We start from the raw sequence: 12,671 nt of genomic DNA on the forward strand, positions 1-12,671 counted from the left end.
GTGAAAAATGACCTACTGTGTAATATTCTAGCTGCTGTTTTAAGAATAAAATTAAAAAAAAAAACTATTTTGATTCTGATTTTTTTTCCCTTCTCTTGCTCTTCTTGATGAATAATAATGGCCATTCTCACTTCTTTGCTTCTTATAGCCACCGTAGGGAAGGATTGTTTCTTTTTACCTTTTTTTTCAAGTGTTTTAACTTCAGTTACAGATTGTATATGTTTATATGTAATTTCAACAAATGACTAAAGGAGTTATTAGGCTACAAATATGATTTGCTGATAACAAGCTATTTAAATGTTAAAATCTCAGTTTATTAGCTAGCTGCATGAATATGTTCAAAATTTCTCTGAAACTATTCTGATGAATAGTGGGGCAATGTTATTCATTGCATTGATTATTCAAGTGCATTGTAGTGGACCATTTTGTTTGTGAATCTAATCTATTTGTATTCTAGAAAACTACTTGAATAAAACAAATGCAGAAGCACCTGTCCTGAATTTTTTTTATATGCATTCCAGTTTGTTCATAATTCATGCTCACACTGAATGTTTGGCACTTATTTAGATTTTCCTCTTACTGATACTTATAGAATAGATATATGATTACAACCAACAGATCTGTTAGAGCACAGATAAATTAATTTATCATTCTGTAAATCTTTTACTCTATGGGATATTTGAGGAATTTAATTTACTTTGAGGTATAAGAAAGATTTAATTCCTAAATTTTTGTTTTTCCAGAGCCAAACGTTCTAGCTGGCACATTACTTGCTCACACAGATGCGGTCTGGGGTCTCGCTTACAGCGGTGTAAAGAATCACTTACTATCTTGTTCAGCAGATGGCACTATTAGATTATGGAACCCACCAGAAAAAATTCCCTGTATTTGCACTTACAATGGAGAGAAAGGTAACGTTTTTTTTTTTTTGCAGTGAAATTTTGGTTTTGAAAATCTGTCATGAGACAATTTATGATATGTCTAGGCTTCTTGTCTCTATTTTTCAACACTAGATAACAGGACTAACGGGAAAAGATCTTTTAATCAGATAATCCTGGTGGTGCAGCATTACTCTAAAGGGAATGTTTTCTTCATATGAGTATAGAACAAATTTAATGTTTAAACTCTGAAGAATTTGGAAGTGTTTCTTTCTAAAGACAATCCTTTCACTTTCTAGAGCATGGAATACCTACGTCAGTTGACTTTATAGGTTGTGATCCTGCACATATGGTGGCATCTTTTAACACTGGCAGCACAGTCATCTATGATTTAGAAACATCCCAGTCAGTGGTAATGCTTTCATCGCAAATAGAATCTGGTAAGTAAAGCTCTTTTCTATTAAATACCCATCTTGGATGAGGTACCTTTATGCAAGTTTTACTATATGGCAAACTAAAAGAAAAGCTTATGCACCTTACCTGCATTATGTCATTTGATGTCTTAAGTTGGCTAGATATGTAAAGATGTTTGGAACTGATGCAGTTGAAAAGATTGTGGGTTAGGAGGATTTGAAAGCTGTTAGAGATGGCAAAAGCAACAGTTTTTGTTCTCTAAGTTAGGCTTTTTCTGAATTGTGTAGTAAAATACAGAGTTTTCATTATATAGCTTCGATATGGAAGATCGTAAGAAAGAAGTAAATTAAGCAGAATATTAGTTCAGTGTAGAATCTGTACAGGTTGTGCTTAAATCCTCTCTCCTGTGGAACATTGAATATTAGAAATTCTGTTGCTACAAATAACGTGCTACAAAGACATAGCTCATCACTGAGAATTGTATATAGCTGTTGACAGTCTAAATAGAGGGTCTTTATTCCAGACTTCATTTTCATGAACCTATTAGAGTGTTTTGTAACGAAAACCTCCAGTTTCTGGTCATTCTTGTCTTCGAAGTGAGATCTAAAAGAATATTGCAAGGGGAGCGTGTGCTTCTCCTATCCAATTAGTCCAGCTCAGTTAGTAATTACACTTACAGTATTAAGTAACTTATATAAAGACTTTAACAGAGGTTACAAAACTACGCAGAAGCTATATAGTAGATAGCTTGTGCAAAACTGACATTGACAGTGAGAAACAACATTACAACTTGGAGAAATTCCGTTCCCAGCTTGAAGAGAGACTTTTTTTTTTGATTATGTTTAAGAGGAAAGCAGTCCTTAAAACACTGGCATATCAAAATATAGAAAGTGCTTTCTAAAAAGTATTCTAAACCCTTAAAGAGATTCTAAACTGTTCAGTGTTTCTTTAATCTCAAATATGTAAAGATATCTGACAATCTGGTAGGTTAGGTTGACTTTGGTTATTGTGATTCTTTCTTTTTGTTTTCAAGGTAAATCTTTTTTTGATGTGGAGCTATAATAGGTGTCTACTAAACATACATTATAATTTGTTTGCTTCTGCTTGGTTAGTGTTGCCCCAATGTACTTTCTTCAGTTTGTTTGCCATCTCTCTCAAGGATCTTTCATGTGTGTAAACAGCTTTAACCTTAAGGAACATTGGCTAGCATATACCTGGCTTAGTCCACCTCTTGTAAAGCAAGAAGTTGTTATTCATTGATATTTATTGATGTTGTTCCAAATGTGTTATTTATATAATATTAGCTAATACAGTGTGCTAAAGTGTAATGCTAAAATACTCTCATTTTAGCTTTTTTTTAAGGCAGATGGATATGTTTGTGCTTGTTTTTGTTTTCAGGTGTACAATCAAGTAATCATATTAATAAGGTTGTAAGTCATCCCACACTTCCTGTAACTATTACAGCTCATGAAGATAGACACATCAAATTTTTTGACAACAAAACGGGTAAGGGTAAAGCAAACCTTTGGGACATTTACTGGACTAAAATTTAGGTTATTGCCCAGTTTTGATCATCATTGTCATTGCCACCAATGAAGATGTTAGACAGATAAAAGGTGTGCTTATGAACGTGAGTGCCTTTGAGAGATGTGTGTTGCTTACCCATATGCTTATGTAGTCTGTAGTTGAAACTTGATAATTTGTAATAGAATTGTAGCATTCAGATATTGGAATATAAATAAGCATGTTATTCTAGATTGCATTTAATGGGAATATTATTTTTAAAAGAAGCGGTACTTCACAGGAAATTCACTTGTTTATTTTGCTTTTAGGTAAAATGATCCATTCTATGGTTGCTCACTTGGATGCTGTCACAAGTCTAGCAGTAGATCCTAATGGAATCTATTTAATGTCTGGAAGTAAGGGTTTTTAATACTTTATGCTGTATGGATTTTTCATTTATGCTCTATGAATTTTGCATTTATGATGCATTTAAGTGTCTGACAAAAATCTAACATTGTCTTTTTTTCCTTTTTGTGTTTTTTTCCCCCAAATAGGCCATGATTGTTCCATTAGATTATGGAATTTGGACAGCAAGACATGTGTGCAAGAAATAACAGCTCATAGGAAAAAGCTGGATGAATCAATTTATGATGTAGCATTTCATCCATCAAAAGCATATATTGCCAGTGCAGGAGCTGATGCCCTTGCCAAAGTATTTGTGTGACACAGCAGAACAAACCTGCATCATAACAGCAGGTCTGTTTGGACAAAAAAGAGGGAATGCATCACTGCCATCAATAAGGTTACCAATAAGACACTACATCTGATCTGCCTGGGTGAAGGCTCTTAAGTGGGGCAGGTATAAGTTGGTGAAAAGTCACCACATCTTGAACAATGTCAGGCTCATTCATTTAACTGTAATTACTGTATTGGGGGGGCGGGGAGAAGTAAAAAAAAAAAAAAAAAAAAGAATAAAAAGAAAACCAGTATTTGTAGCCTTGACTGGATATGAACTGAGCGTATGTCTGTTCTTTAGGTGTCTTTAAGCAAACGTGGAGTCTGATCTTACAAAAGACTTTTATTTTGGACTCTGTGTGCTGCCTTAGGGTTAGGAATGTGGTGCTCTTGTGGGGGGAAGTGAGCTCCAAGAGTAGCTTTCTTTTCATCTCTTAGTAATCTTCTGTTTATCAGTTGAATGCCACAGATTCCCCTTTTAAACTTTTATTTTGCTTTAAAGAAAAAGGAAATTTAACTTAAAATATTTTAGCATTAGTTGCACAAAATGTTTGGATAAAATTCTAGTTTTTATAAGTCTTTTTATATATTTAGCCTGTCACAACAGTGCTCAAGATTGTATTGATAATGTTTTTCTGCATTATAGAACCCTAAAACACAGAGATCTCACTGACCCGCTGCTGTGTAACCACACTCTTCCCTTCTTTTGCCTAATACAGCTCAGCTAAGTCCTTGCATAAGGATGCTAATTCTTCATCATCGCATAACTGTCTTCATAAATAAAGGACTGTAAAATGTGTTTAAATGAAACACAGAGGGGTTAACACCCCCAATGAACTCTTAAAAAAAAAAAATTAATCTTGGCATCCTATCACTATGTGATATTTTGTACATCTTACTGTATTTACGAGTTTATTTATCAAGGATTACCCATCTTGCTAATGGCCTATTGTTATTTATTTCACTTTTTGTTGGTCTTTATAGCCTTTTATGTAGTGTGTTAAAGGGCCCTGTATATCTATTATGGCACTCTTTGAACAGTCTAAAATAGATGAGAAAATGGGACATTTCACAATTCTGAAGTTGCAAACCAAGATTTTTTTTTCCTCTGGTTAAGTACCTGGAGTGGAGTTGATTCCAAAAAACAATCTTGTTTCAGAACTTTTGGAGTGAAAAATATTTTTATTTGCGTTTCGAATAGAATACAAAAGTAGTTGATTCAAGATTCATAAATCTGCTGTGTTTTAACTAGTTATTCCCTGCTTTTATTTTCTTTTCAGACGTGCTTCAGTTTATGGTGTAACTAAAGATTTTGTTTGTGTAATGCATGATTAATACAATAAAGTATTTTTTCTAGTCTTCCACAAAACTTTTCTGATCAGTTTGCGAGTTTTGATGAGTTTTGTAAGGTTTCTGTTTTACAAACTATGAATCAGCAAATTTTTAAGATTGTACCACATAGCAGAAGTACAGCTGTTGAAAAATAATGTATATAAAATGCATATAATAAATATTAAATGGTGTACCTGTATGTTACTGTTGGCTACATTATTTTGTGTTGCACAGTTTGAAAGTGTCATTCTACAAGTTACTAAATTAGGTCTAAATTTTTGCAAAATGATCATTTGTTTATTATGCTTATAAGCTGCTCTGCTTTTCAAAAGTTGTAATAGTTGTCTCGATGTCAACATCTGTTTCAAGCAGCAGCACCCACATATAAGAACATGTTTCCACAGTATTTTTAAAGCTTTTTTACGAGAACAAATTGAAAAATTACTAATGTATTTTTAGAGCCCTTATAAAATAAGCGTACTGCTTTTGAATATCTCTGTATATGAAGTGATCTCAAGTGATTTAGGAGCCAGGAAAGCACACTGGTTTTATTTCCAACTGCCTTGGCATCACTGTGTTGAATGTAAAAACAAAACAAAACGCTCATTGTTTTTTTCAATGCTTACAATTTGTCCCTAGGTCAAATGTTATCTATTAACCTTTGTCCACTTCTTTCCAAGTCCTCCAATAAAGATGACGTGCAAAAGGGCAGTTGTCTTTGTAAAAGGCTGAGCAACAGGTCAACATTTAGCAACTCCGTGATAAGTCACTTCCCTGAAAGTATATCAGTAGAAACAGAATACCGCAATATGAATCTTAGATTTTCATGCAAAAATAGTACATTTAGGTATTAATTACATTTAGCTGGAACATGTTCCTATAAGTGGTTCTTACTGTATTGTTCCATGTAAGTTTGAAGTTCAGAAGTATCTCATGCCATCTCATGTCAAGCAAATTAGATTAAGAAAACGGAAAAAAGGTGCCCATGGTAGCCAGAATACTACAGTTATATTCTGAAAATAATTTTGTTTTAGTAGTAATGTTATATTGTTTAAAACGTGCTACAGTAAATAATAATTGTATAGGAATTGGATAATATTGTCCTTTATCATGAAGATTTGAGGTGAGGCCTTTCAATAACTGCTTGTAGGACACTAAGACTTTACTTTTGAAAGTGACATTCAGCTGATTTGCACTTTTTTTCCTTACAGTCTAAAGCATTCAACTAATCAACAGACAAGAGAGTATTTGAATTTTATTGGAAGTAATTTCATAATCGCCTTTTCTGAAGCCAAACATTGTTTCTGGCAGCTTTTCCAGACTGCTGCATTTTAATGCTTAAATGAAATGTGATTGTTTAATAAACATTGCCATGCATAACATTTACTTTTTTGAGTTGTATTAAAATTGAAATGGTAAAAAGAAATATTTGCTTATTTTCCTTAATTGAAACCTTAATCATCTTAGCTCACTAATGCATAGTGGATCAAATGCTGTAGAGAGTCATCATTTATTGAATATCGGCAATAATCTCTAATGTAGTCTTAGTTCATCTACTGTGAGGTATAACATTATAAAACGTTTATTTGTTGGTTTTTGTTGTTTTTTAGAACAGAAGAGCTGTAGTGCTGGTGATGGAAAAACTGATAGTGCTGAAATAAATATTTCCATTTAGGAAAAACACCTCCGCTTCTCTGACAGGATTCCTTCTCTTTTGCAAGTGAGACCCAAAGGATTCACACACACAAACTTGATGGAAAGATATCTAAGCATGTTTAACAATATATTTAGCATTTGGGGTATGGTTGATATAAGTCTTATTCTCCTCATCTTGTGGAAAAATATTGTAGGAACTGTTTTAAGCAGTAAGTTTCTTGCAGTCCAGCATCTTGTTTATATAAAGTAAGCATGAAATACATATGAAAAAGGGTGTAAGGAGTCCTGGTCAAGAATCTTCCCTAATTTAGAAATCCGAAGAAAAGTGTTTATTTTACTAGGGAATAATTGATAGAAGTTTTTTTTTTTTTCTAGTGGTCCTCTGTGGGCTTGAGGACACATTGTCACAGACTTCATCTCTCTCCCATTGCATGTTTAATTATTTGAAAACTGATAGCAGTCTGTCCTGGCATGTTCTTAAGTGCTTCTCTAGCACTTCCAATCTCAACTCAGTGGCAAGCTTCTTGGTCTCACAGTGCTGATGACTACTCTTCCTTCCTTCCAGCTACCACTTTAAATAGAAGGTGTCTCAGACAAATGCTTCCCACATGCACAATTGGTGTTTTTGTAGGGAGACTAAATACTTCCAGATAAGGTGGCCTGCCTAAATCCTGCTAGGAAAATGACTTAAAACTTCTCCTAGTTAAGGTGTATAGTATGAAAACACAGCTAACTTCTACCTTTTAATTGTCTGCTTTAGTTTAATCATAGTCTTTGTATCTGGTTTTTTAATTAACTTTTTTTAAAACAAAACTAGAAGACCCTGGAGTAGTTTTCAAATGTTACAGCTGAGGTGAGCACGAATGGCAGTATGAGTTCCGTATTTAATAAGTTCTCTGTTGATACTCAGAGAATTTACATCTGAATTCTATTGAAACTAAAGGACCTATATTAATAGTTTTTAAAAAAGAAAGTTCAAGTTACACAACATTTTAAATGTAATAATAATGCCATAAAAAGGCATTTTTTTCCTAATTATAACTTACAGCCAACTATTGTCTGACTAGATGGGAAACAACATACTGTTCTTTTTAGTTATCCCCCTTACCTGGGTGCCTTTCTGGCTTCCCAGTAGAGAAGTCATCTAGACTTTCTGAAAGCGTGCATGTAGTAACAATATACTTGTTTTTAAATATTTAAAGGGTTTAAGGAAATTAATACCTCTGGAGAGTTCCCTAGTAACAAAACAAATGCACTGTGAGGTAACACATCATGGGGCTTTTGTTTTTAGGAATGTTTTCTATGTGATCTAGCACCTTTTAATTTTTCTGTTATTAATCTTAGATTTCATACTGCTAAGACCGTCTCCCAGAAGCTCACATCTACTCTTCCAGCTGATTTAGTCTGGTTTGCCTACAGCAAAGTAACTGGTGCGGCCAAGCATCGTCTAACTGTTAGCTATCCTTGCCCCTTCTCTTGGCTAGAAGCAGTGCTGGGGCATTTGTTCTGGCAAAAAAATCTTGCTTTGTACGTAGTGTGCTGTGACAGCCACCCCCGTGCTCGCTTGGAGTACAATTTTCAGCCGGTGCTCTTGCCCTACAGTTGTGGGAGAGGGCTGGGATAGGGTTTACAACTTCCCTTCTCAGGCACTTGGACATTACGAAATAAGCAAGGGGGTTACAGCAGCGGCCTGGAAGCTGGGAGCCCCAGGCCGGGCCCTCTGACGGGGCGGCAGCGCGGCCACGCTCCCTGTCCCGGCGGCGCTGCGGCGGGAAGCGCAGCCCACGTGTAAGTCCCGGCCGGCCGCGGCGACACCGGCCGTGCCCGGGGACCGTCCTCAAGGGGACAGCCGCACCCGTTAGGGCGGAGGCAGCCCGGAGGCGGCTCTAACGACTCCCGAGCGAGGACCGGGGCGCGGGGGCCCAGCAGCGAGCTGTGAGTAGTCTCGGCGGGAGGACCGCTGCTCTGCCCGCCCGCCCGCGGCCGTCGCGGGGCGGCTGAGGCCTGGCGCGGAGGAGGAGGGCTGGTGGCGCTGCTTGCCGCTGGTTCCGTGCCCCCTAACGCCGTGTTTGTGCCCCTGGAGGGCGGGTGGGGACGGTAATGTTCCTGCGGATGTACCAGGGACCCACAGCATTGCGCCTAGGAGCTGCGGGGACGTTGGTCATGGATGGCTGAGGCGGCCATTTTCCCCTCACTGATGGCGGCTGGCCAAGGTGGCCATTTTCTCGCACGGATGATGGCTGGCTAAGGGGGTCGTATGCCATTGGCAGCTGTCTGATGGCTGGCTTGTTTTGTTCTCGCTTTAAAGCCTTTTTTTTTTTTTTCTTTTTCTCTCCATGATCATTTAGGTGTCTTTCCAGGTTTTATTTTGTACCTCAAAATGGGTGGATTTCCTGGTGTTCGGTGCTTTTTAGTGAAAGTGTAGTTGTGTTTTGCTTTTCCCTGTTTCCAAAGAGAACGATTTTCTGAGGAAAAAGCTTCTCACTTGACTAGGGACATCTTGTATCTATGCTTACATTTAAGTGGGTATAAAAAGCTCTTGCGTCTTGCAGAAGTAATGTCTTGCTTCCCTGAAATCTCAGCAGGGAGGCTGGGAGATGAGTGGTTGGAAAGCTGCCTGGCAGAGAAGGACCTGGGAGTACTGGTTGATAGTCAGCTGAATATGAGCCAGCAGTGTGCTCAGGTGGCCAAGAAGGCCAACAGCATCCTGGCTTGTGTAAGAAGCAGTGTGGCCAGCAGGTCTAGGGAAGTGATTGTCCCCCTGTACTTGGCTCTGGTGAGGCCGCATCTCGAGTACTGTGTTCAGTTTTGGGCCCCTCGCTACAAGAAGGACATGGAGGTGCTCGAGAGAGTCCAGAGAAGGGCAACGAAGCTGGTGAGGGGTCTGGAGAACAAGTCTTACGAGGAGCGGCTGAGGGAGCTGGGGTTGTTCAGCCTGGAGAAGAGGAGGCTCAGGGGCGACCTCATCGCTCTCTACAGTTACCTTAAAGGAGGCTGTAGCGAGGTGTGGGTTGGTCTATTCTCCCACGTGCCTGGTGACAGGACGAGGGGGAATGGGCTAAAGTTGTGCAGGGGAGGTTTAGGTTGGATGTTAGGAAGAACTTCTTTACTGAAAGGGTTGTTAGGCATTGGAATGGACTGCCCAGGGAAGTGGTTGAGTCACCATCCCTGGAGGTCTTTAAGAGACGTTTAGATGTAGCCCTTAGTGATATGGTTTAGTGGAGGACTTGTTAGTGTTAGGTCAGAGGTTGGTCTAGGTGATCTTGGAGGTCTTTTCCAACCTAGATGATTCTGTGATTCTATGAAAACCGGTCCAGCCCTCTTGGGAAATACGCATGGTGCAGCAGCAGGGAGCCCTGGCACGGGCAGATGGCTGTGGGTCAGCTGGGGCGAGCATCGGGCCGCTGGGAGAAGCAGCAGTCAGTCGCTGTGATCGCTGGCAGCAGGAGCTCAAAAGTTTGTGCAGGTGTTAAGAGCACAGTTGTCTCCCTTCAGAAGTCACAGCATGTTGAAGTCTGTGTTGTCCCTCAGCTTCACGTGCCTGGTACTCTTGGTGGAGTGGTCTGGAGCCAAAGGTTTCTCCTGGATTGTTTTACCTGGAGTTTTTCAGTGTTACTGGGAAATAACATTGTGTCTTAATGACAGGAAGTCCTATCAAATGTTTTTTAATACCACTTCATTACTGGGGTAATTGTTTGTGAAACAGGAGCTGTATTTTATCTTCCTGAATTAGCGCTTTGACTATTTTTCCATTGATAACCAGGTGACTGATTCTGCCAGCCTGAATAAATGTAGTTTTCTATTAAGATGATTTGGCTGACAGTAGCTGCACAGAAGAATTTCTAGGCCAGAAGTAGTTTCTGCAATCTCAGTGATCTATCTAATATCTGATTATTTCATTGGTGTGTATGGACTCCATTCTCTCAGAGCTTTTTTTTTTTTTTTTGGCAGCTATTTTTACTTAAAGAGGCAGTTGTTTGCTTTCTTTTAATTGTGTTTGTAATTCTGGTCAGCATTTAGATTTGAGTAAATCAGTTCATTGGGAAGTGAAGACTTTGTTGATATATTTGTTAGCAATGTACTGTGCCAGAGAGCTCTGCTTTGTTTCCAGACCTGCTCCCAGGGCCAATCAAAATGCGTAGCTCAACGTGACAAAGTCATGTACTTCATTGTATTTAGAATATTTAGATAGCAGAAGGCTATTGTCTCTATTTGATACTTTTCTGAACAAGTAGTATGTTGTTAAACTACCAAGAACAAGTATCAGGGAATTCCGGTAATTATTCAGTAGCAAATATGGCTTTGATTAAAAAGAAAACTATTTTATGGTATAGTTTATTTGATTGGAAACTTACCAATAATTTAAATGTAGTGATAAAATAGTATGAAAGTTGTTTTTTTTTCATTTTTACTTTCCTAAACTTTGCTAGTCTTTGCTCAGTCTTTTGACTTGATGTTGTCTTTCTTTTTTACTTGTATTCTTTGGCAGAGAATTGCTTATCATATTTGTAATCTGATCACATACACCAGGGCAGAAAAATAGTTCTTATCCCTCTGCTTACGTTCTACCATTTTCTGACTGCTGTTAAGTCGTACAGGCCGTATCTGACCTCAGTGGAAGCTGGAAGAGTTTTGTTAGCATTTGCTAGTGAAAACAGCTGTGCAGAATTCTCATGCCTGCGTCCTAGGAATTGGTCCAGTATGAAGTTCAGCTACAAGTTCACTGATGTCCTGAGGCTGAGGCAGGAGTCGGGCTGACAGTGCCTGGCTTCCAGGAGAGTGCCCTCGGAGCGAGGTTAGACCTGCTCCAGTGCTGCCTGCTGTTGGCTTGTAGCGAACTGACTGGCAAAAGCCTTACTGTGTTGGTGTTCCCTGTCCAGGGATGGCTAGAGCTCAGCTGCCCCTGCTGGTGTTTTTTCTAGTCCTAGGAAAATAGGAAGGACACTGCAATGATTTGTATAGAGACAGAAGAATGTAAATAAATTTTAGAGTAATACAGGAATAAATACCCTTTAGGTAATGAAGGTGACTTATGATCAAGGATACTTTGCTAACCAAGCTTGATTGTTTCAGAGGAAAAGAAATTTTGATCCTAATGAGATTAAATTTAAAATGGGCAGTTCGCTTCAAAGCAGAGATTAAACTTCTGGATTTTATCATAGACTGCAGATTTTCAGGACCTATTCTTCCTCCAGCTGAAGCCAAAGAGAGCAAAAGAACATGTGCTTCAGTTGACAGACACACATAACTGGAAAATACTCTTAAATTACAAACTCTTCAGTTGAAGTTTCTGTATACTTGGTGTCTGTATTTCGCTGATGGTTGATCACAAGCTTTTCAGGCACATTCTGGTTCAGTTTCTCAAGAAAATCATTTATGTTTCCTGTCCTAGATCCAAACCAAAGTCAGTCAGTAAGATTTTCTTTGGATTGCTGTCATTAGGCTGGGGATCTAAGCCTTTAGCTTCCAGACAGTTTGTTAAAGACACAACTTGATCTTCTTTGACAATGTGCTCAGGCCTCCTATGGTACTTGCGTGCGACAGAGGAATTTTCTGTGATTTTTGTGGCTTTGATGCTTTCTGGAGCTAACTTACCCATAAGCCTAATGAAAGGAAGGAAAGTGCTGTGAAAACCAGAATCTCTGCATTTTCAAGCAGTGACTTTGATGGAGCTCGGTAGCAATATTGAGAGTTGCCCCATTAAAAAGGTGGCCTAAAATCAAGGCATAAAAAGCTGTCAGCACTTCCGTTCTTCAGAACAGAGAAGATGAAAATGGAATATTTGTATTGTATGGGGCCATACTTCCTAGAAGAGAAGATACACGTGGCAACACTAATATGAAAGCTATGAACACTTACAGGAGAAAATACTGTTCTGATGGAACCGTTCTACTTCGTAAGTGCAAAACCAAACAACAACCCCCCACCTCTCCCAATCGCTTCAGAAGTTGTAGAGAAATATAGTCATTGGCTTTCGATGTAAATGGCTTTTAGCTGGTGCTCTTGTAGCTTTTCTTTATTGGCATTGATTTTGAAAGTCAAAGTAAATTCCTTCAAAACGATTATTTTCTCTTAAGAACGTTAGGATGATCTCACTTCGGGATTTTTCCTTGTTCTTTGCTGGTTCAATATTGCTAGCTTTACCAAGGGTAA

The 12,671-nt window shown here is 38.5% G+C and overlaps 1 protein-coding gene across 7 annotated transcripts in view; it reads left to right on the forward strand.

Moving 5' to 3' along the window:
• STRN3 (striatin 3) overlaps window positions 1–6,288 on the forward strand; it is a 61,737-nt gene extending 55,449 nt beyond the window's left edge. For 6 of the 7 annotated variants that reach the window (XM_083837137.1, XM_083837132.1, XM_083837136.1 and 3 more), the window contains 5 exons: window positions 744–911; window positions 1,178–1,318; window positions 2,691–2,798; window positions 3,125–3,211; window positions 3,350–6,288. In XM_083837137.1, the coding sequence (XP_083693263.1) occupies window positions 744–911; window positions 1,178–1,318; window positions 2,691–2,798; window positions 3,125–3,211; window positions 3,350–3,519 (674 nt within the window). In that variant the 3' untranslated portion in view covers window positions 3,520–6,288. The remainder of the gene's footprint in view (window positions 1–743; window positions 912–1,177; window positions 1,319–2,690; window positions 2,799–3,124; window positions 3,212–3,349) is intronic. The other variant, XM_083837133.1, reaches the window with a different exon arrangement.
• Window positions 6,289–12,671: the final 6,383 nt, after the last annotated feature.

Source organism: Anser anser (genome assembly GCF_964211835.1).
Source record: "Anser anser genome assembly, chromosome: 5".
NCBI lineage: Eukaryota > Metazoa > Chordata > Aves > Anseriformes > Anatidae > Anser > Anser anser.